This window comes from Hemiscyllium ocellatum, chromosome 3 (genome assembly GCF_020745735.1).
Source record: "Hemiscyllium ocellatum isolate sHemOce1 chromosome 3, sHemOce1.pat.X.cur, whole genome shotgun sequence".
Classification (NCBI taxonomy): Eukaryota; Metazoa; Chordata; class Chondrichthyes; order Orectolobiformes; family Hemiscylliidae; genus Hemiscyllium; species Hemiscyllium ocellatum.
In genome coordinates this window covers 26,916,837-26,941,301 of record NC_083403.1, presented here as the reverse complement: position 1 = coordinate 26,941,301, position 24,465 = coordinate 26,916,837, and the positions used below count along the sequence as shown (strand labels likewise).

The following is a 24,465-nucleotide window of genomic DNA, read 5'->3' as shown; positions in this document are numbered from 1 at the left end:
TGCCCTCTTCTAGTTAAAGGGCCCCAAGATGGAAGATGAGGTGTTCTTCCTCCAGGCTTGGATTTGGCAGTGGAGGAAGCCTAGGACTTGCATGTCCTTGGTGGAGTGGGAGGAGGAGTTGAAGTGGTCAGCCACAGGGCAGTGGGATTGTTTGGTGCAGGTGTCCCAGAGATATTTCCTGAAATATTCCACGAATTGGCATCCTGTCTCCCCAGTGTAGAGGAGACCACATCGAGAGCAGTAGACGAGGTGTTTGGATGTGCAGGAAAATCTCTGCTGGATGTGAGAGGATCTTTTGGGGTCTTGGACAGAGGTGAGAGGGATGGTGTAGGCGCAAAATTTACACCTCTTGAGGCAGCAAGAGAAGGTGCCAGGAGTGGAGGGTGGGTTGGTGGGGGGAGTGGACCTAACGAGGGAGTCATGGCAGAAATGGTCTCTGCGGAATGTTGGAAAGGGTGGGGGGGGGGGGGGGGGGGGGGGGGGATGGTTACTACTGACCAGAAACATAACTGAATTTGTCGTATAAATAACGTGGCTATAAAAGCAAGTCAGAGACGAGGAACTATGTGGTGACTAACTCACTTAATCCTCCAAAGCCTGTCCATCATCACAAGACACTTTCAGGAATGTGATGGAATACTCCAAACTTGTCTGAACTCATTTGATTCCAAGAACAGTCAAGAAGTGCAATACCATTGGCACCCCATTCACCACCTTCAACATTCACTCCCTTCATCACTGACACACAGTGGTAGCAATATGTACTACCTACAAATTGCACTGCACCAACTCCTCAAGGATCTTTCAACAGTGTCTTCCAAATCCACAATCTCACCCACCTAGAAGTTCAAGGGCAGCAAATGCATGTGGTGAAATCCCAAAGCAAATTCCACTCTGAGCTACACACTGGACTGGCTTGGAAATGTATGGGCATCCCTTCACTAGCTGGACCAAAATCCTGGATCTCTCCTAACAGCTCTACAGGAAAACTTATTCCCAGGTACTGCAGCAGTTTAATTAAACAGCTAACCAGCACCTTCTCAATACAAATAGGTATTAAAGAATGCTTAACATCTTTCTAGTGTAGTTCATCCTTCTCAGAGAATTATCAGACTCAAACATTGATGATGCCCTACTTTTGCTGTACTTGGAGGTTTATGTACCACCTTCAACATTACAACCCTGTCTCTGTATCCTCGACTCAGTCCCAGATGCATCTATTGCTGCTCTATTTCACCAACAATTCATCTCTGGAAGTCACATCATTGAAATATGATATTGTTTCATCTCTCTTACAGAATAAGGTAAAAAGAGTAGACCAGACTTGAGAACAGCAGATATGTCCATATCATCTAAGCCCTCTACAGAGGCTAGTACACTGCAGGATAGTATGGGAATAGCTCTGTTTGTTATATCCATGAATCACAAGAACACAGGATAACATTATGTTCCTGCCTTATGTCATTTCTTAAATCCACTTCACCCTCATCTTTACTTCTGACCTGCAAGCTGCCAATGATATGATTATGCACCTATTGCTTTCTGCCTCAACCTGCTTGTGCATTTTATAGAATCCCTACAATGCGGAAGCAAGCCATTCAGCCATCAAGTCAACACCGACCCTCTGAACAGCATTCCACCCAGACACACACCCCTACCCTATCCCTGTATTCCCACAAGTACCATGGCTAATCCATCTAACCTACACATCCTGGACACAATGGGCAATTTAGCAAGGCCAATCCACCTAACCTGCGCATCTTTGGACTATGGAAGGAAATCGGAGCACCCGGAGAAACCCACATAGACACAGGGAGAATGTGCAAACACTCATGTGATACAGACAACTCCCACGTTCTAGACAGGTAAGGGTGTAATGCTGGATGGCTTTCGTGACTGTTCCTCCCCTCAGGGCTAAGTCCATCACTCGGCTAAAAACCAGGGGTTGTTCCAAGTAGCGTTCTGCAGCTGTCACCAACACCTTGTCATCCTGGAAAAAAGTACATAATTTTCAGGTACCAATTGGGAGCAGCTTTATTCCCCAGTCGTGGCAATCTTGACAGGGCATCTGCCATGCTTCTCCACCTGTCAGTATTTGATCTCACATGAGTAGGCTGACTGAGCCAGTGACCATCTGTGCTGCCACCATTGATGGTATTCCCAGAACATAGCCAAAAATGGAAGTTAGAGGTCTGTGGTCAGTCAGTAACACTAAAGTGAGTACTTCATTCCTGGCTTTGACTGCCACCCAAGTCCCCTTATGACCATTTCCCTCAACATTACATCCTTAGCCATTTCTGAAGTCTGTGCAATGTCTCCTCCAAACAAACAAAAAAAGCATTTGCACACAGTTCATGGGCCAGATCCCATTCTCATAGCCAGTTGTTATGTTAGTGCTTCATTTGGAACTAGGAATTATTTACCTGGTAGACAAATAATACATTTGATCAAAAATACTTTCATTAACAATGTTCACACATGTAGCCTGCTCTGGAATGAACCCAAGCTCCTCCTCTCCAGGTCACCTGTCTAGCTTTCTTAAAGGGGCAGCACCCCAAGTACTTATATAACAGGAACCAAGCACAACATTTCTGAATTTGCAGACTCCCCAACTATGTGTGACCGAGAATTGTGAGGTTAAAAATCACACAACACCAGGTTATAGTCCAACAGGTTTAACTGGATTTTTAACTTTGTACACCCCAGTCCAACACCGGCATCTTCAAATCATGAGAACTGTGAGGGACATGCAAGGATGCTTCAGAGTGATCTAGACAGAGTATTTGGCCAAATATGTCAGATGCAATATAATGTGGATAAATGTGAAGTTATACTCTTTGGTGTGAAAGACAGAATATCATTTAAATTGTAATACATTGTAGATGTACAAAGGGATCTGGATGTCTTTGCTCACCAATCAATGAAAGTACACAAGCAGGTGCTAGTTGTGCAATGGCCATCATTGCAAAAGAATTTGAGTTCACCAACAGGAATATGTTATCAAGGTTACAAGAGCCTTGGTAAGACCACAGATGGAATATTGTCTGCAGTTTTGGTCTCCCTATTTAGGAGGATATGCTTGCCAAATAGAAAGTACAAAAGTTCACTAGGGGCTGATACCAGGACAGCCAAGTAGAGATTAATTCAACTGGACCTGTAGAGGTTTAGAAAGAAGAGAAGGGATCTGAATGAACCGTATGAAACTCCAACAGGGTTGGACAGCTTAGCTGCAGAGCAGGTATTTCCCATCATTGTGGAGTCGAAAACCAGGGGTTCCCATTTCAAGTATGGTACCAATTTAGGACTGAGATGTGGTTACCATTTCATTACCAGAGGGTGGTCAACTTGTGGAATTCATCACCACAGAAGAGTGTGGAGCCGGTTCTCTGAGTGTATTTAAGAAAGATAATTTGTTTTTCAATATTAAAGGCATGAAGGGATATGGATTGAAAGCAAGGATATGGTATTGAGATAGCAGATCAGCCATGATCATATTAAATGGTGGAACAAACCTAAAGGGCCTACTTTCTATGAATTTGCACAGAGAAATGAAGGAACTAGGTGTTTCCTCCAACAAGGAGAAATGGAAAGGTGAAGCTGCTCATGAGGAATGGAAAGCACAGATGTCAGGGCAATGATGCAACAAGCAGACAGTCCCTTAACACTCTCATCACCACTAGTTTCCAGGTCAAGAGAGACACCACAATATAGCTATGGTTCTCAAACTCTGGTAGCCAGGAGCCCAGGATCCCCTCGTGGGGTATATTTCATTACTTTCATATCTATATTTCACTGCATTATATTTTTATTTTGGTGGCTGGTCACATTTCCTAACCCTACAATTATTCAGTTGGAAAGTACACTGTCATGCAGCATTCAATTAGAATCTAGCTAAATGAGAAAATGCTTCTGGGTTCAGCATGTTTGCATGCCTGACCTGACTGTCACCTAGCCACAAAAACATTCTTGGCCAAGCCCAGAGTTATAGACAGCATATGGCCTCCAGACCCTCTAATCCATTACATTTTCCAACAACTCTACTAGTTGTGTAAGGAGCTTGCTGCCACTAGCTTTTACAGATCAGAAAATTTGCAAGGGTTTGCTGAAACATGTCAACAGCCACCTTCTATGCCTGATGCCAGGTAAAAAGCCAGGAAACTAATTTCGGAAGTGGATTTTAACATCACTCCTGAGACATTCCCATGCAGTTAAATAGTCCCACTTACTTTCAGTAACTGCCCCCACACCAGATTCCAAGGAAGGCCCAGCTAATAGCATATGTTTAATGCAAAAAGGACTATACCTAGCATGACTGCCATTTCAGTTTCCTTTGCCAATACCTCAGAAATAGGCAACTTATAACCAGGTTATAGTCCAACAGGTTTATTTGAAATCACAGGCTTTCAGAGCACTGTCTCTTCGAAAGCTTGTGATTTCAAATAAATCTGTTGGACTGTAGCCTGACGTCATCTGACTCTTGACCTTGCCCACTCCAGTCCAATGCCAGCATCTACACATCACATCAAAAGAAACAGGTAGAATGCAATGATTGACTGTCACATTACTAAATTCTTAGTTCTTGATAATGACTGAATTTTTGTCTTGGTGCATTTGCTACAAGCAGCAATTTGATTTCCTACAAAGTTGCAAATACCCATTTTGCTTTTTTTTTAAACAGTTAAATGTTAGGTTTCTTTGATCATTTACCAAACCTTAATTTAATTAACTTAAATTAAACCTTAACTCAAAGGTAAATGAACCTAAATTATGACTGCTACGAAGAGTCAGAAGGTCATGAACCATTTAAGCATCCTATTCATCTGAGTAAAATGTCTACTATAAGAAAATTGTACGTTTAACAAGTTTCTTTTTGAACATTTATATTGTTCTCTTTTAATATTTTAGTGCATTTAGTATTTTACAAAGTGTGAAATGTTGGCTCAGAAGAATGAAACGGTTTATCATTCTAGACATACTGCTAGCATTCCAAGGCAGGTACAGCATTGTTACATGCTTAGTTTACTTTGGCCCCAAGAACATGTTTCCACCTTAAAAGCTCTTTTCAGAAATTTCAATTTCAGAAAAGCACCCCCATTGAACCAGCAAAACACTTTTATTTCCAACAGTAGCCATCCTGATTATGCCTTTTTTTAAATTTAAATACTTTTTTTTTACTTTTAATCATTATACAGTCAGCAACACATTGAAATGCACAAACTAAATTTACACAGAATTACACAGAATAATTACTGTCAGCAGGAATAGGCCAATTACTTCCCATCAACCGTAGACTTGATCATGCTAAAGTAACAGATTAATGGATGTTAAAATATATTCATTCAACTTTAACAAAGATTATTACATGGTATATTAAGTACTTGCAAACAGCCTTCAATAACACTACTTCCTGATGATAGCAAACAATGTAAATTTACAAAGACTGATTTTGTTGTGTGTATTTTAACAATACTAACTCTACTATTTAATAGGGTCTAAAATGTTGCCAAAATATTTACATAGCTTCTAGTTGACTTATCCCTGAATTTAACCCTCTGCCACCATGGACTAAAAAGTAACACAATTACATCAAACATATCAAATCACATTTAATGTTATCAAAATGGGAGAGAGGTACAAATGTGAGAGTAAATACAAGCCTTGGGTCTTGAGCTAAAGAGGAAAATCAATGTTTGAGCACTTTTTATAATTTGAAAGGAGTTTGAAATGCATGAATCACAATCCCAATTCATTGAACCAAAATTTCTTTACAGCTCCCAATCTACCTCCACAACTTTATCACAAGTTCACCAGAAATTCGGTTTCTCATATAGAGGTTCCCCAACATGTGGGTTTTACGGTGGTGGAGAAAGAACAACTCTGAATAAGCTGTGGTCCAGAGCTTTGTAATCAAACAAAAAGAAGTGTCTCTTCCATTTTTCCAGAATGTTAAGTTTCAGAAATTCTGTTCATATGTGAATGTCATGGCATTAACTCATGTTAAAAAATAATATTAAATAGGCAAATTCAGAAATTTGAAAAATTTGCAAATATAGTTTATGATTCAGATAAACAAACTGAATTCTAAGATCGTCCAATCCAACATGTGGAGTATAGCAATTCAAGAAGGCAGTTCACCACCTTCTGGAGAGCAGATAGGGACAAGCAATAAATGTTGGCCAGCCAGCGACGCCCACCTCCCATGTGTGAATGATAAAAAAGCCAACTGATGATGTTTCCACTCAAATAGACCCTGCATAAAGTTCGCAGAGAATACACTATTTCAGATGGATTTCCTCCAGGTAAAGTTCAAGTAAAATTAGGCACAGTGAGACTTTCAAATGCAAGCTTTCCAGATCACATATCACACAAACTGAACACAATTTTCTCAACAGCTATTTTCACTTGTATAGTATACACCAGATTTTATAGCACATTTAAGAAACGCTGGTGTCAATATGCTGTCTCTGACGTGTGCTTGAAGCGGCAAATTATAGATCAATGCGACAAAGTATTTATCAAATGAATGGTACAACTAAAATTCAATTCAATAGTCTTATTAATTAAGTACAACTACTGGTTATTTTTATATTGCTTTTAAATTCACAAATACCCAAAGTATCCAAAGGCACTAAATAAACATGTAAAACTGAGCAATGAAAACAGAAGTTACTGAAAAAGCTCAGCAGATCTGGCAGCATCCGTGAAAGAATAACATTTCAGGTGCCGTGACCCTTCCTCCGGACTGATGGCAGCCAGGAGAAAGTGAGGACTGCCGATGCTGGAGATCAGAGCTGAAAATGTGTGTTGCTGGAAAAGCGCAGCAGGTCAGGCAGCATCCAATGAGCAGGAGATTCGACGTTTCGGGCATAAGACCTTCTTCAGGAATAAGGAAAGTGTGCCCAGCAGGCTAAGATAAAAGGTAGGGAGGAGGGACTTGAGGGAGGGGCATTGGAAATGCGATAGGTGGAAGGAGCTTAAGGTGAGGGTGATAGGCCGGAGTGGGGGTGGGGACAGAGAGGTCAGGAAGAAGATTGCAGGTTAGGAAGGTGGTGTTGAGTTCAAGAATTGGGACTGAGACATTAATGTGGAGTGCATTAAGGCTTATTCATGACTGGATATCAGACAACATGAAGACTATCAACAAACTGAGAAGACAGCAGGGAAGTAGAGAATACTTATGAAGGCTAACCCTGAAAAACAGAAAATGGCCTCTAGAGCTAGTATTTAGATAAATTAGAGGAAGCCAGGGATATGGCCTTGGGCTGTTCTGAGGTGACAGTGTGAGATATAAGATTTAATCAGAGAAATGCTGAAAAAGCCAATAGTGGGTTGATTAAGATTTAGAAATATAAACATGAAATTAGGAGGAGCATGTCATTCAGTCCTTCGAGCCTGCTTCACCATTCAGTATGATCATGGCTGATGTCTACCACAATGCCATATTCCCACTTTCTCTATCCACATTATACAAGGCGCTTTTAACATTGAAAAAAATATTAATATCTTTCTTGAATGTACTGAGTGACCCAGCCTCCACAGCCTAGTGGATGAGACTTTCATAAATTGACCATCCCATAAAGAAAGGTGTCCTCAGCTCAATCCTAAATATCCCTCCTACCCAAGACAAGCTCTAAATGCACACTTGCAAAGGCAAGGCACAAAAGGCTATGGGCCAAGAGCTAGTAAATGGGACTAGAATAGTTAGGTGGTTGTTTTTGACTGGCGCAAACTTGATGTTATTTTTAGCGCATGTATCTTGCAGGTTATAAAAGTCAGCAACCAAAATATGGGAGTTTGATTTTATTTTCAATGAAACATTAAACCCTTCAGCATTGTCATTACTTTGCAGGAAGATAAAATTATTTGAAGTGATTATCACTGCCCAGATTCTTCCACATTCTCTTAATCTCTTAGAATGACTTACTTGGTGGTTACTTTTCTTCTACGAGAGCCAAGAAATTATGTTTAACTTTAAAGAATTGAGAGAAATAAACAAAAGCTAACTTCAAATAAAACCACATGACCACACAACGTACAAAGCCATAATCAGAACTGTACAGAAACAATGAGTCAATAGGATTTTACAGTCACAAACATGCAACCGATGTGCGGACAGTAAATATGGTAAATAACCTATTCAACTTTTATTTTGGCAACTTAATAATGCTTTTCCTCAAATGAACTACTTATGAGAGAGAAAAAAGGGAACAGATCAAGGAAAACGGCAGCTGAAATTAATTGAACTCACGGCAAGTCTTCAAGTTTGGAGGCATCATGATGTGGATCAAGAAGATCATAACCACATTCATTGTAGATTTCTAAGTAGGAAATGTGAGTTGTGTAGACTTTATTGTTGTCCTGTCCCAGAGGAAATGAAACAAATAACAAAAAAGCCAAGCTGATGGTTAGGTGTATCATTTATTGTACATATAGCACATTTTCACATTTTGACTTTCAGTTCAATAATTTACTGCACCAATAATTTTATTAAACATCTCAAGTTGGGTAAAATCCCTGTCACTCAAATGGTCATGCAAGGGATAAAGAACGAAGGCTTTATCATTCGACATCTTCAGGTAATGCAAGGTGCTGTTGGCTAATCAATTAAGCCAATTTGGACACTAAGTAGTACAGCACTGACAGCCAAGTCATACAGCAGATGTGAAATAATACACAAGACTAATTCACTGACAATACACAAGCCTACTTTTCCTGTCACTGACAGTACTCAAATTCAAACAGAATTCTGCCAAATGCATTGAACGCATTACAGGTTCAAGTCATTTTCCTGGCTCAGGGGGTAACAGGATCCCCAGTGGCAGATGATTGTCAAAAGAGGAATGAAATTTACCAAAGATGAAAGGGGCCTAGCAGTTAAATAACCAACATTTGTCAAGCTTCAGCTTTAACTACAGACTAATTGGACCTACATGAAGACAGAGGAGACTACTGCTTGGTTTTTAGCCCACAACAAAGGCTGTAGGGCCTCAAAGTTTGAAGAAGCAGAATTTAAAAAAAGGTCCCAAGAAAGTTGCCACCATGTTTCTCCAATAGTTTTCAATATCACTACAGTGAATGGGACTGCATTTGACAGGCTCAATGCTTAAAGATCCAGTTATAGCAAGACAATTACTCACAATGGCTTCTTGTCCCACTCTATGCTGTTACCACTGCTGATACCATTCCCCTCAATTTCTTAGGTATACAACCCCTTCAGAGAAATAATCCAACAATACACTGGCAATTTTCACAGTATCCAATTCTTCCCCAATACCACTAGTCTGAATTCCTCTCTGTCTCTAAACTATCAGATTTGCTTGTTAACATCTAGTATATCATGAACAAACATATCCTCCAACTGAACATTGAAAGGACTGGCGCTGCTGTCGCCAATTCCCCTCACAAACACTTTTTCCAGGCCACACACCCTATTCTTCTAACTGCAACTGACTGGGACTGAACCAGAAAGTTCACAACCTTTGTGTTATGTTTGATTTCATAGAGTTATCAAGTCATACAGCATGGAAATAGACCTTTCAGTCCATGCCGAATATAATCCTTAACTAAGTAGGCCCCCCTGCCTGTTCCTGGCCCACATCCCTTCAAATGTTTCTTATTCATGTACTTAAAATGTCTTTTAAACATTGTAATTGTACCCACATCCACCCACTTCGTCAGCAAGTCCATCCCACAACGACCAACCCTGTAAAATAATTGCCCCTCATTTTTAAATTCTCTCTCTTAAAAATGTGCCCCATAGTCTTGAAATCACCCATGCTAGGAAAAGACAACTACCATCAACTCTAACCATATTCCTCATTATTTTATAAACTTGTATATGGTCACCTCTCAATCGCCTACGCTCCAGTGAATAAAGTCCTAGCCTATCCAGCCTTTCTTTATAACTCAAGCCTTTCATTCCTGGCAACATCCTGGTAAATCTCTTCTGAACCCCCTTCAGCTTAATAATATCCTTCCTATAACAGAGCAACTAGAACTGGACACAGTATTCCAGATGAGGTTTCACCAATGTCCTGTACAACCTCAATGTGATTGTCCAACTCCTTTACGCAAAGAACTGAGCAATGAAGGCAGGTATGCCAAACATCTTTTTAATTACCCTGTCTATATGTGATGCAAATTTCAAAGAATTACATACCTGCACCCTTAAATCTGTTCTACAGCACTACTTAAGACCCTACCATTAATTGCATAAGCCCTACCCCTTGTTTGTTATATCAAAATCATGATGACTTTCTGACAACATATCTACATCACTAAAAATGCCTACCTCTACTTCTGTAACATCAGCCAAATCCTCATTTGTTACTTCCTGACACAACTATTCCAATATACTGTACTCCCAGGTAGCCTCCCATATTCTACCCTTGATAAACTTGATATCATTCAGAATTCTGATATCTATGCTCAATCCCTATTCACACATCAGCTCCGCTCAATGACCTTTCTAAAAGCTCTTCATTAACCAATGCTTCATATTGCAAATTCTCATACTTGTTCGCAAATTCCTTCATGGCCTCCCCCTTTCTCTGTAACTGTAAATAAAACTAAAACAAAGCACCAGCATGATGTTGGCACTGGACACAACAACAGCACACACACAACTAACAACCAGGCGAAGCTCTCATTACTAAGTTCTCCTTCAAGATCCTCCGCTCCATGTTCGCAGCAATGCGCCGGCACCTAACCTCTCTACAATCAGCCCTGCCTCAGCTGAAGGCCACACTCTCTCAGAATTGCAAAGGACCCACTCTGTACTACATCCTCAGGAGAATTCGTACTCTCAACAAACAGTATTTCAATTCCACCTCAAACATCAAAAACTGTAGGTACAACAAACTATTATCTACCCATCTCCATAACCAGCGCTCTTCAAACATTCCAAAAGATTCCCCTGGCCTTGGAAACTACTCAGACGCCATTAGCCATGCGGCTGATGCAGCTGCCACCCCCACGCTGATTGATGATGTCACTTCCACCCCCATCCTGGCCATTCCCACAACCACTTCAGCCCCTCACAATTCCTCATGCATCACATGTGACATCACTTCTGCCCTTCACATCATCGCTGATGCTACATGCTCAGTGACTTCCGCCACTCCTACTGCCGTGGTCACCACCACCTCCGTCCCCATCAACACCACTCACCTGCATTATGTTGACACGCCCCCCCACAGACCCCACACCCCAGAACCCCGAGGGGAACACTACCCCTGCTCATAACTCCACCCCCATTTCTCCCACCACTACACCCACTCCAGTTACAGGTTCCGCTCCCACTCCCAGCTCCACACCCACACCAGATCCCAGCTCCCAGCCCTGCCAAGTTTTCACCATCCCCCCAGACCACCCCCTCACTGAGGACGAACAATCAGTCCTCAGCAAAGGACTCACCTTCATCCCCCTCCGTCCACGCATCAATGAATTTAATACATGCCGTGACGTCGAACAATTCTTCCGTCGCCTCCACCTCCGTGCTTACTTTCACAATCAGGATTCCTGCCCACCTTCCGAGGACCCCTTCGCCCACCTCCAACACACTGCATCCACCCTGGACACCCCACGCTGACCTATTACCTGCCCTCGACCTCTTCATTTCTAACTGCCGCCAGGACATTAACTGCCTCAGTCTGTCTACCCCCCTCCCCTACTCCAACCTCTCACCTTCACAACACGCAGCCCTCCAATCCCTCTGCTCCAATCCCAACCTCAACATCAAGCCAGCAGATAAAAGGGGGCGCAGTGGTAGTCTGGTGCACTGACCTCTACACCGCTGAAGCCAAACGCCAACTCGAGGACACATCTCCACCCCACCCCCATCACCAAACCATCATCTCCCAGACCATACAGAACCTCATCACCTCAGGAGATCTCCCACCCACAGCTTCCAACCTCATAGTCCGGGAACCCCGCACTGCCCGGTTCTACCTCCTTCCCAAGATCCACAAGCCTGACCACCCTGGCTGACCTATTGTCTCAGCATGCTCTGCCTCACTGAACTCATCTCTACCTACCTCGACACTGTCCTATCCCCCCTAGTCCAGGAACTCCCCATATACGTTCAAGATACCACCCACACCCTCCACCTCCTCCAAGATTTCCGTTTCCCTGGCCCCCAATGCCTCATCTTCACCATGGATATACAATCCCTCTACACCTCCATCCGCCATGACCAGGGCCTCCAAGCCCTCCATTTTTTTCCTCTCCAGACGTCCTCAACAGTATCCTTCCACCAACACTCCCATTTGTTTGGCCGAACTGGTCCTCACCCTTAACAATTTCTCCTTCGAATCCTCCCACTTCCTCCAGACCAAAGAGGTCGCTATGGGCACACATATGGGCCCCAGCTATGCCTGTCTCTTTGTTGGCTACGTTGAACAGTCGATATTCCATAATTACACCGGCACCACTCCCCACCTCTTCCTCCGCTACACTGATGACTGCATTGGTGCCACCTCATGCTCCCGTGAAAGGTGGAGCAATTCATCAACTTCACCAACACATTCCACCCTGACCTTAAATATACCTGTAAAAAGTGACGTCTACAGATGCTGGAGATCACAGTTGAAAATGTGTTGCTGGTTAAAGCACAGCAGGTTAGGCAGAACGTTGAATTTCCTATTCCTTGGATGCTGCCTGACCGACTGTGCTTTAACCAGCAACGCATTTTCAACAGGTTAGGCAGCATCCAAGGAACAGGAAATTCGACGTTTCGGGCCAGAGCCCCTCATTCCTGATGAAGGGCTCTGGCCTGAAACGTCGAACGTCCTGTTCCTTGGATGCTGCTTAACCTGCTGTGCTTTAACCAGCAACACATTTTCAACTTAAATATACCTGGTCCATCTCTGACACCTCTCTCCCCTTCCTGGACCTCTCCATCTCCATTAATGACGACCGACTTGACACTGACATTTTTTACAAACCCACCAACTCTCACAACTACCTGGATTACACATCTTCCCACCCTACCTCTTGCAAAAATGCCATCCCGTATTCCCAATTCCTCCGCCTCTGCCGTATCTGCTCCCAGGAGGACCAGTTCCACCACAGAACACACCAGATGGCCTCCTTCTTTAGAGACCGCAATTTCCCTTCCCACGTGGTTAAAGATGCCCTCCAACGCATCTCGTCCATATCCCGCACCTCCGCCCTCAGACCCCACCCCTCCAACCGTAACAAGGATAGAACGCCCTTAGTGCTCACCTTCCACCCTACATACCTTCGCATAAACCAAATCATCCGCCGACATTTCCGCCACCTCCAAAAAGACCCCACCACCACGGATATATTTCCCTCCCCACCCCTTTCCGCCTTCCGCAAAGACCGATCCTCCGTGACTACCTGGTCAGGTCCACGCCCTCCTACAACCCACCCTCTCATCCTGGCACTTTCCCCAGCCACCGCAGGAACTGTAAAATCTGCACCCACACTTCCTCCCTCACCTCTATCCAAGGCCCTAAAGGAGCCTTCCACACCCAAAGTTTTACCTGCATATCCACTAATGTCGTTTATTGTATCTGTTGCTCCCGATGCGGTCTCCTCTACATTGGGGAGACTGGGCGCCTCCTAGCAGAGCGCTTTAGGGAACATCTCCAGGACACCCACACCAATCAACCGCACCGCTCCGTGGCTCAACATTTCAACTCCCCCTCCCACTCTGCCGAGGACATGGAGGTCCTTGGCCTCCTTCACCACCGCCCCCTCACCACCAGAAGAACGCCTCATCTTCCGCCTCGGAACACTTCAACCCCAGGGCATCAATGTGGACCTCAACAGTTTCCTCATTTCCCCTTCCCCCACCTCACCCTAGTTCCAAACTTCCAGCTCAGCATTGTCCCCATGACTTGTCCCGACTTGTTCTACCTGCCTATCTCCTTTTCCACCTATCCACTCCACCCTCTCCTCCCTGACCTGTCACCTTCATCCCCTCCCCAACTCACCCATTGTACTCTATGCTACTTTCTCCCCACCCCACCCTCCACTAGCTTATCTCTCCACACTTCAGGCTCACTGCCTTTATTCCTGATGAAGGGCTTTTGCCCGAAACGTCGATTTCGCTGCTCCTTGGATGCTGCCTGAACTGCTGTGCTCTTCCAGCACCACTAATCCAGAATTTGTTTTTTTGCCCACTTGTGTCCCTTGGACCAGTAACTCAGAATCTTAGGTTAATTTTCGAGGGACATGGGTTTGAATCCCACCATGGTATATGCTGAAATTTGAACTGAATACAAAATTGGACACAACAACATCTGGAACAAAAAGCTAGCATAACGACAACCATGTAACCACTTTCAATTATCATAAAAATATATCTGGTTTATAGATTTCATTCCTTAAAGGACATCAGTCATCAGTACGTGGTCTGGTCTACATGTGACTCCAGACCAACAACAATATGGCTGATTCTTAACTGGCCTCTGATTACCTTACATTACACTAACTGGAGGGAGCATTGAAGGTGGCCTTAGCATAGAATGTATTCTGGGTGCAGAACTTCAATGTTCAGTGCCAAGACTAGCATGGTAGCACCACTACTGATGGAGTTGGGCAGGTTCCATAGTATATAGCTGTTAGACGAGGTCGGAGACAGGCAGTGACACCCACACCAATCAACCACACCGCACCGCCCCGTGGCCCATTTCAACTCCCCCTCCCACTCTGGAAACACCTACTTGGCCTCTTCCTAACCAATTCATTTTTTGCAGTTGCATTTGTTGATGATACAATTGGCAGGAGTGACAAGTGCACAGTCCTTGTGAAGAGGATGCCCTACCTTTACACTGATCATATCCTCCAGGATACTGTGTGGCACTAATACTGCGTTAACTGAACATATTTCAAATAGATCTAGCAACCAGAACTGGGCATCTACGAGACAAGATGAACTCTCAATGACAGCAGAATTGTATTTAACCACAATCTGTAACCTCATAGCCCAGCATCTTCCCCAGTCTCACAATAACATGAAGCTGGTGAATCAACCCTGGTCCAAAGATTGCTGAGGGCATGCAAGGAACAGCATGCTAAAAAATGAGTAGCAACCTGAAGTTAAAACACTGAACTATTTGTATGCCAAACAGGGAAAGAAATCCACTTGGAGAAAGTGAGGACTACAGATGCTGGAGATCAGAGTCGAGAATGTGGAGCTGGAAAAGCGCTGCTAGTCAGGCAGCAACCGAGGAGCAGGAGAATCATGTTTTGGGCATAAGCCGGATTCCTGATGAAGGGCTTATGCCCGAAATGTTGATTGCCCTGCTCCTTGGATGTTGCCTGACCTGCTGTCTCTTCCAACACCGCGCTCTCAACAGGGCAAGAAATCCCACAACCAAATGATCAGATTTAACGTATGCAGCCTTGCCATATACAGTCCAAACTAAACTCATCTTGACTTGTAACTATATTACTAGTCTTTCACAATCACGGTGTCAAAATCATTCCTAACAGTACTATTGGTGTACCCACTTCCAGGCACTACAATAGATCAAACAGGTAGCTCACAATCACCTTCTGAAGGATAACAAGGTTAACCCTAACCCTACTGCAGACAATAAAAAAAGACAAAATAAAACAAGCCATAATAAATGCAGGCCTAACCATCAAAACCCACATCTCAAAAGCAATGTTCTATTATATAAATCTCTTCCAGCTCTGAATACTTAGTTAAATATAATCCATAATTTTAGTCTCTTGAGCAGCTCCACTTTTATTTTCTTTTAAATTGGTGGCTGTGCTTTCAATTACAAGGGCAATAAATTCTAGAATTTCTTCTCCAAACATCTCCCTCTATCCTCCTTTGAGATTATCACTAGACTGTTAATCCAGAGACCCAGATAATGTTCTGGCAATCCAGGTTCAAATTCCACTACGGCAGATGGTGGAATTTGAACTCCATAAATATCTGGAATTAAGAATCCAATGATGACCATGAAATCATTGTCAAGTATTGGAAAAAAACATCAGGTTTACTAATGTCCTTTAGGGAAGGAAACTGCCATCCTTATCTGGTCTGGCCTACATGTGACTCCAGACCCACAACAATATGGTTGATTCTTACCTGCCCTCTGGGCGATTAGGGATGCAAAATAAATGCCAGTAAAGCCAGTGACACTCTCATCCCACAAATGAATAAATAAATTCATTAAAAATTACCCTTTTGACAAAACGTTTGGTCATCTAGTCCAATATTTGCTCAGTGCCATATTTTGGCCGGAATTAGCATCAAATCTTTCTGCCCCTCAGTTTTCAATTTTACTCCATTATTTAAACTTTTTCTCAGGAATTGGTAACTGAGTGAGGCTTTGATGGCAACTAGGGCATCAGGTGAAAGCTGTTCCCTTTGTTGATGTTGACTTTATAGTACACTTGTGTATCACCCACAATGTGGGTGCGTCAATCTCCACCAGTCTCTAAAATCACACCTGTCGAGAATTTCAGCAGCTAAGTTGGTTTGTGGGTTGGGGAATCCTGAGTTGAAAAGTGTGGTGCTGGAAAAGCGCAGCAGGCCAGGCAGCATCCGCGGAGCAGGAGAATAGACTTTTCGGGCATAAGCCCTTCTTCAGGAATCCTGTCTGGAAGATGAAAATTATGTAAACTTCCACTGTTTGTTCTTTTCCTTGCTCAACTGCCTCAGCGGGAGACATAGAAAACTTAACAAAATCAGAGCTGGTGGACATTTCTTCCTGTAGGCCTAAGACCAATGACAAATCCAAGGTGACTACCTGTATGCAGAAAGAAACTGAATGAAAGCAAGGGGAGAAAGCAGATATCTGAGGCAATCGTTAAGGCTGTTCTGCATAACTGGTTCAAATGTGAAATTTCACTTTGAATGTCTTCAAAATGAATATTTGGCAGCAGTGGTACATGAAAGCCATATAAGATAAAGCACAAATGGATTGTCACCTTTAGTCAGTGGCACATCTTGAAATGGCAAACCTATTATGGCAAATAAGTGAGATTTTATGAGCAAAAGATGCTGGCTGGTTCTGAAGAACGTATAGAATCTCAAGCTCATTGGACAGATGCAATAATACAATAAAATAGTATGTACCCCTTTTTCAAGTTGTATCCAGTAAAAATTACTGAAAATGTTGAACACTGGATATACTGTACAACAGGAAAAGGGAACAAACTAGACTTTAAAACTGCCAGAAAATTAATGAAGGAGTAAGATATTGCAACAGAGATAATTACAACAGTTAATGACATATCCAAAGCTTAAACTTTGGCCTTCAGGAGGAAATGTCCATCAGCTGTGATTTTGTTAAGTTTTCTATGTCTCCTGCTGAGGCAGTTGAGCCAGGTAAAGAACAAACAGTACAAGTTTACATAATTTTCATCTTCCAGACAGGATCCCCAACCCACAAACCAACTTAGCTGCTGAAATTCTCGACAGATGTGGTTTTACAGACTGGTGGAGATTGAGGCTGAGACGCATGACATTAAATCTAAAAATAAAAATCTAAACCAGGCTAAAAGTAAGCACATGGTCATCTGCTCTGAATTCCCACTCTTCTCAATATTTTCTTTACAAGTTAATTTATATTATAAGGCAGTAACAGATTTCCTGGCATTCCACACGACTGCCTGCACAAGTTTAAATATTTGGATAACACTTTGCTTCCTTTGCAACTGTAACCAACCCACCTACTGCTTTTGCATTAGAAACAACAGACAAAGCATCTTACCTTCTGAAACTCCCCAAAGATATATGAGAGTGTCCTGGGAATGATGCCCCTGTCACTGTATCGCTCTGCTCCTCCTGTGACAGTGAATGTCTTTCCGCTGCCTGTCTGTCCATAAGCAAAAATCGTGCCATTGTAGCCTGCAAGGACACTGGAAAAGAGCGTGTGCAGAACAAGAAATGTGTTTTAGGATTGCTAATTATTAATCACATACTTCAATCTAGTGTTATTTGATCTCGGTCATCCCAAACATTTATAGGCCAACAGACAAGACAGAGATGGCCTGGATTTGTCTTTTGATCAGAATTTTGACACGACTGTACCAGCCACAGCCAGGTGTTCCACTCAAACACAGACAATGCTAGTGAAACTCAGCATGTCTAGTATCATCTGTGGAGAGAGAAACAACGTTAATGATTTGGTTTCAGTCTGACACTTCTTCAGAAACTATTCTGGTTTAGGGCTGCATTGAACCAATTAGTTGACCAGGTCAGCCATACTGTAATATTTTTGCCAGACTTCTAGTGTCATATGTGTTCACAACCTTATCTATGGGGGAAAAAAGACAGCAAACTGAGGCTGACGAAATTCTGCAGTCTTACAAAAGAGGAGCAACTGCCACAGAGTCACCTAAAGTGAATGTCCAAACTTCCAGAATTATTGCTGATTGGCCTATGTCTTAAATTCCACCCTTCATGCTACAGTGACCAAACAAAAAGGATATGCCAGACCCTTAGCACAGAACAGAATTATAGTAACAGTGAGATTTTTTTAAAAATTCATTCATGGGATACAGGAGTCTCTGGTTATTTTCCCCATATTCCTTTTGTTTTTATTCATTCATGGCATGTGAGTGTCACTAGCTGGGCCAGTGTTTATTTCTCTTTCTGAGTTGTCCTTGAAGTAAGTGTCTTGCTTAGCCATTGCATAGAACAGTAAGAGTGATCCATAAAGCTGTGGATCTGGAGTCACATGCAAGCAGGTCAAGGCAAGGATGGCAATTTATGTTCCCTAAAGAACCAAATGGGTTGATGGGGACATTTTTTACGACATCGTCAACATTCTAATGCCAGATTTTTAAAAATGAATCATCATTTGCCACAGAGAGATTTGAACTCGAGTCCTGAGAACATTTCCTGGAATTGCTAGGCAATTGCCTCCTTTGTCCTGAAGAATGTCATGTTGAGCTGACTTCTTAAACCACTCCAGTCCTCAGTAATCACTGTAGGAAGGGCATTGAAGGATTTTGATCCATAGATAATAAAGGAATTGCAATTAGTTCCAAATCAGGAAAAATGTGAGATTTGAAGAGGAATTTGCAAGTGCTGGTATTCCAATAACAGCATCCTTAAAGAAAAATATCCCAAGATATGTCAGAAGCCACTTTCAGAATAGATATTGACGTTGATCAAAGAGTTGGTTTAAAGTTTGAAGGATAAAGAACAGCAGAAGTAAAGGAATATTAGCAGCAGAATTCCAGAATGTTGCGAAAGATAGGTCTGGCTACAGAATACTCCAAGTAGTTGGACTATTCTGTATTACTTATTCTTTGTTTAAAAACGTGCAAAGACAAACATCTCTGACCATACTTCCATCAGGACGTAGTCGGAATGTAGCATCCTTGAGACCCTGCAGGTAAAGGAAGGTGGATCCTGTCACGTGTTCCCTGGCCAGGTTATCAAAGTCATTTGGTAGCATTCCTCAACACCAGAACTTTCCAACAAGCACCAAGATGTAGCTTGATGCACACCTATTCTCTGTGCACCACCGCAGTCTGCCCTTGAAGCTGCTAGCCTGGTGAGGAGACCGTCACACATTTCCTTATGGATTGCACCTTTGTAAAGAATGTCTGAAGAGAGATGCAGCGATGTTTGATGAGGTTTGTCGCAAGCAGCTCTGTGACACAGAATTCCGTGTTCTATGGGCTGCTACCCGGGTCATACACTAAGGCAAACATTGATTGTGCCTGGAGAACCATCAACTCAGTGAAAGACACTCTTTGGTCTGCCCAGAATGTGGCCTTCCAATGTAAAAAGTTAACCTCAACTGAATGTTGCAGACTGGAACATTCTAAGGTCCTGTGCTGAGCGGCAGCTGCTGCCAAGGTGTAGTGGTCTAAGGTATTGCTGCCAAAGTTCAGCAAGATTCTATTCAGTTATCAGCCCCCCTCATTGTCTCAGTGTATGCAAATTGTATCCTGCATGAGCAAGAAATGCCTTTGGCTTTTGCAACTGCAAGGAATATTAAATTTCTTTCATGACATGCAAATACTGTACCAAACTGCTATGGGAGCTGTGAATGGTGATTTAAAAAATTAAAATAAGTATATGTTTGCAATAAATAAAAAAAAAGGTTGTGAAGAAGATCATAAAGTGACATGGGACAAGAGGAAGCAGGTAATTGGGCAGGTGCGGTCAGTTGAGTATTTATGCTATTTTCGATGAGTTATAGTTTATAAGGTCTTCATTTTGACCTCTTGACCTGCAATCTTCTTCCCCACCTCTCCGCTGCCTCCCCCCCCGCCGACCTATCACCCTCACCCTCACCTCCATCCACCTATCGTGTTCCCAGCGCCCCTCTCCCAAATTCCCTCCCCCCTATCTTTTATCTCAGCCCGCTTGGCACACCAGCCTCATTCCTGAAGAAGGGCTTATGCCCAAAACGTCGATTCTCCTGCTCCTTGGATGATGCCAGGCCTGCTGTGTTTTTCCAGCATCACATTTTTCAACTACTAGCATGTTTCCCCTAGGACATCAGTTCCACTCCTGACCAGGTACAACTCCTCCAGCTTGTACTGGCTCCATCTCTCCTCACTTTCTCCATCTCTTTCAGAACCAATCCCAATGTTCCAGGGCACTGAAACCCGTCTCTTCATATCGTGTCTCCAGTCACCAATTCATCTGATATCTCCTGCTACTTCTCCTCTGACTAGGATATGGCACTGGTTGAGCAAATCAAATCAAATCAAATCAAACCAAACAACAATTAGCACTGCTAATTAGAGAGGGTATCACAGCTACAGAAGTTACCATTGTCGAGGAGGGTCTGCCTACTGAGTCAGTATGGGTGGAAATTAGGAACAGTAAGGGAGCAGTCACCTCATTAGGGGTTTACTACAGGTCCCCCAATAGCAGCAGGGGGATTGAAGAAAGCATAGATCGGCAGATTTTGGATGAGTGTGAATGTAGTAGAGTAGTTGTAATGGGTGACTTTAACTTTCCCAATATTGATTGGAACCTCCTTCGAGCAGATGGTTTGGAAGGAGCTGTTTTTGTAAGATGTGTTCAGGAGGGAATCCTATCTCAGTACGTTGACAGGCCGATGAGGGGAGAGGCCATTTTGGATTTGATGCTCGACATGAGCTGGGGCAGGTGTCAGATCTTGCGGTGGGAGAGAATTTTGGGGATAGTGACCACAACTGCCTCACATTCTACATAGCTATGGAGAAGGAGAGAAGCAGGCACATTGGGAGGATATTTAATTGGGGAAAAGGAAACTATGATGCTATCAGACATGAGTTGGGAAGCATGGACTGGGAGCAATTGTTCCATGGAAAGGGCACTATAGACATGTGGAGACTGTTTAAGGAACAGTTGTTGCGAGTGATACACAAATGTGTTCCTCTGAGACAGGCAAGAAGGGGTAAGATAAAGGAACCTTGGATGACAAGAGCTGAGGATCTTCTCGTCAAAAGAAAGAAGGCAGCTTACGTAAGGTGAAGAAAACAAGGGTCTTGCTCAGCTCTAGAGGATTACAGGCAGGTGAGGAAGGAGCTCAAAAATGGTCTGAGGAGAGCCAGGAGGGAGCACAAAAAAGGCTTGGCAGGAAGGATTAGGGAGAATCCAAAGGCATCTTACACTTATGTGAGGAATAAGAGAATGATCCAAGAGAGAGTAGGACCGATCAGGGATATCACAGGGAACATGTGTATAGAGTCCGCGGAGGTAGAGGAAGCCCTACATGAGTTTTTTACTTCTGTGTTTACTGAAGAAAAGGATCTTGTAGGGAATGAAACCATTGAGGAGCAGGTAAGCATGCTGGAATGGATAGAAATTGAGGAAGCCGATGTGTTGAAAATTTTGACAAACATTAAGATTGACAAGTCACCAGGGCCAGACCAGATTTGTCCTCGGCTGCTTTGGGAAATGAGAAATGTAATTGCATCACTGCTTGCGAAGATCTTTGCATCCTCGCTCTCCACCGGAGTCGTACCTGAGGACTGGACAGAGGCAAATGTAAATCCTCTCTTCAAGAAAGGAAATAGGGAAATCCCCGGCAATTACAGACCAGTCAGTCTCACATCTGTCATCAGCAAGGTGTTAGAAAGGATTCTGAGGGATAGGATTTATGATCATCTGGAAGAGCATGGCTTGATTAAATGCAGTCAGCACAGCTTTGTGAGAGGCAGGTCATGCCTCACAAATTTTATTGAGTTCTTTGAGGATGTTACTCGATAAGTTGATGAGGGTCAAGCGGTGGATGTTGTGCACATGGACTTCAGTAAGGCATTTGATAAGGTTCCCCATGGTAGGCTCGTTCAGAAGGTCAGGAGAAATGGGATACAGGGAAATTTAGCTGTCCTGATACCGAATTGGCTGGTTGACAGAAGACAGCGAGTGGTAGTGGAAGGAAAATATTCTGCCTGGAAGTCAGTGGTGTGTGGTGTTCCACAGGGCTCTGTTCTTGGGCCTCGACTCTTTGTAATTTTTATTAATGACTTGGATGAGGCGATTGAAGGATGGGTTAACAAGTTTGCAGATGACACAAAGGTTGGAAGTGTCGTTGACAGTATAGAGGACTGTTGTAGGCTGCAGTGGGACATTGACAGAATGCAGAGATGGGTTGAGAGGTGGCAGATGGAGTTCAACCTGGATAAATGGGAGGGGTGATACATTTTGGAAGGTCGAACCTGAAAGTTGAGTACAGGATTAAAGACAGGATTCTTGACAGTGTGGAGGAACAGCGGGATCTTGGTGTGCAGGTACATAGATCCTTTAAAATTGCTACCCACGTGGACAGGGTTGTTAAGAAAGCATATGGTATTTTGGCTTTCATTAACAGGGGAATTGAATTTAAGAGCCATGAGATCTTGTTGCAACTCTGTAAAACATTGGTCAGACCGCACTTGGAATACTGTGTCCAGTTCTGGTCGCCCTATGATAGGAAAGATGTGGATACTTTGGAGAGGGTTCAGAGGTGGTTTACCAGATGCTGCCTGGAATGGAGGGCTTATCTTACGAAGAGAGGATGACTGAGCTCGGACATGTTTCATTGGAAAAAAGAAGGAAGAGAGGGGACGTAATTGAGGTATACAAGATAATGAGGCATAGATAGAGTTGATAGCCAGAAACTTTTTTCCAGGGCAGAAATTGTTAACATGAGGAGTCAGAGTTTTAAGCCGTTTGGTGGAAAGTGTAGAGGGGATGTCAGGGGTGGGTTCTTTACGCAGAGAGTTGTGAGAGCATGGAATGCGTTGTCAGCAGCAGTTGTGGAAGCGAGGTCACTGGGGATATTTAAGAGACCGTTGGACATGCATATGGTTACAGAAATTTGAGAGTTCGTACATTTGGTTTACCTCACATGAGGATCAATGGTCGGCACAACATCGTGGGCTGAAGGGCCTGTTCTGTGCTGTACTGTTCTATGTTCTAATACAATAGAGGGGAACTCCTGGAGTGAGAACAGGGTAGTTTTCTGAATCTATACATTGAAGAGATCAGGCCATCTAGGTTGTGTCTTGTGTAATGAGAAAGGAATAATTGGCAATCTAGCTGCACAAGGCCCTATGGGGAACAGTGCACACAATATGACAGAATTCTTCATTTAAGATGATGTAGCTAGTTCTAAGACAAGGATGCTGAATCGGAATAAAGGAAACTATGATGGTATGAGGCGCAAGCTGCAGCCATGGTAAATGAGGGACCGTTACTTAGAGAAATTATGGTGGATAGGCAATGGCAAATGTTTAAAGAGCTCCTGAAGGAATGCAACAATTACTCTTCCTGTCTGGCACAGAATTAAAATGGAAAAGGTGGCCTTAACTATGGCCAACAAAGGGAATTGAGGACAGTACAAGATCCAAGGAAGGAGCAGATAAAAAAAGTAGCTGGCCTGAAGATTGGGAGCAGTTCAGATTTCAGCAAAGGGAGGCAAAGCGATAGCTTAGATTTCAGCAAAAGGGACCAAAGTGATAGATTAACAGAGGAAAAATACAACATAAGAGTAAGTTTGTAGGGAGCATACAAACTGATTGTAAAAGCTTATACAGGTATGTGAAAAGTAAAAGGTTAGTAAAGACAAATTGGGAAAATAAATAGTGATGTCTTGAAGAGATTCCACATTACAGAAAAGGAGGTGCTGGACGTCTTAAATGCATTAAGGTAGATAAATGCCCAGGATTTGAAGAAGTGTATCGCAGGACTTTATGGGAGGTTGGGGAGGAAATTGTCAAGTCCTTGGCGGAAACATGTGAAATGTCTGAAGACTGGAGGGTAGCTGATGCTGTGCCAACATTTAAGAAAGGCTACAGTGAAATGCCTGGGAACTACAGACCAGTGAGCCTAACATCTGTGATGGGTAAGAGAAGGTTCTGAGAGATAGGATCTACAGGCATTTGGAGAGGCATTGGAGTCCGCATGGCTTTGTGGGGGGAAATCGTATCTCTCGAATTTGATTGAGTATTTTGAGGAGGTGACCAAGAAAGTAGATGAGAGCATTACATTTGACAAAGTACTGCATGGTAAGTTGTTCAGTAAGGTTAAAT

General features: G+C 43.1%; 1 protein-coding gene across 1 annotated transcript in view; it reads right to left on the bottom strand.

Annotated features, from left to right (window-relative positions):
- kif6 (kinesin family member 6) overlaps nucleotides 1-24,465 on the bottom strand; it is a 541,049-nt gene that overhangs the window by 445,325 nt on the left and 71,259 nt on the right. Inside the window, exons 4-5 of the mRNA XM_060854513.1 lie at nucleotides 17,706-17,853; nucleotides 8,249-8,358 (exon numbers count right to left, since the gene is read on the bottom strand). Coding sequence (XP_060710496.1) covers nucleotides 8,249-8,358; nucleotides 17,706-17,853 — 258 coding nt within the window. The remainder of the gene's footprint in view (nucleotides 1-8,248; nucleotides 8,359-17,705; nucleotides 17,854-24,465) is intronic.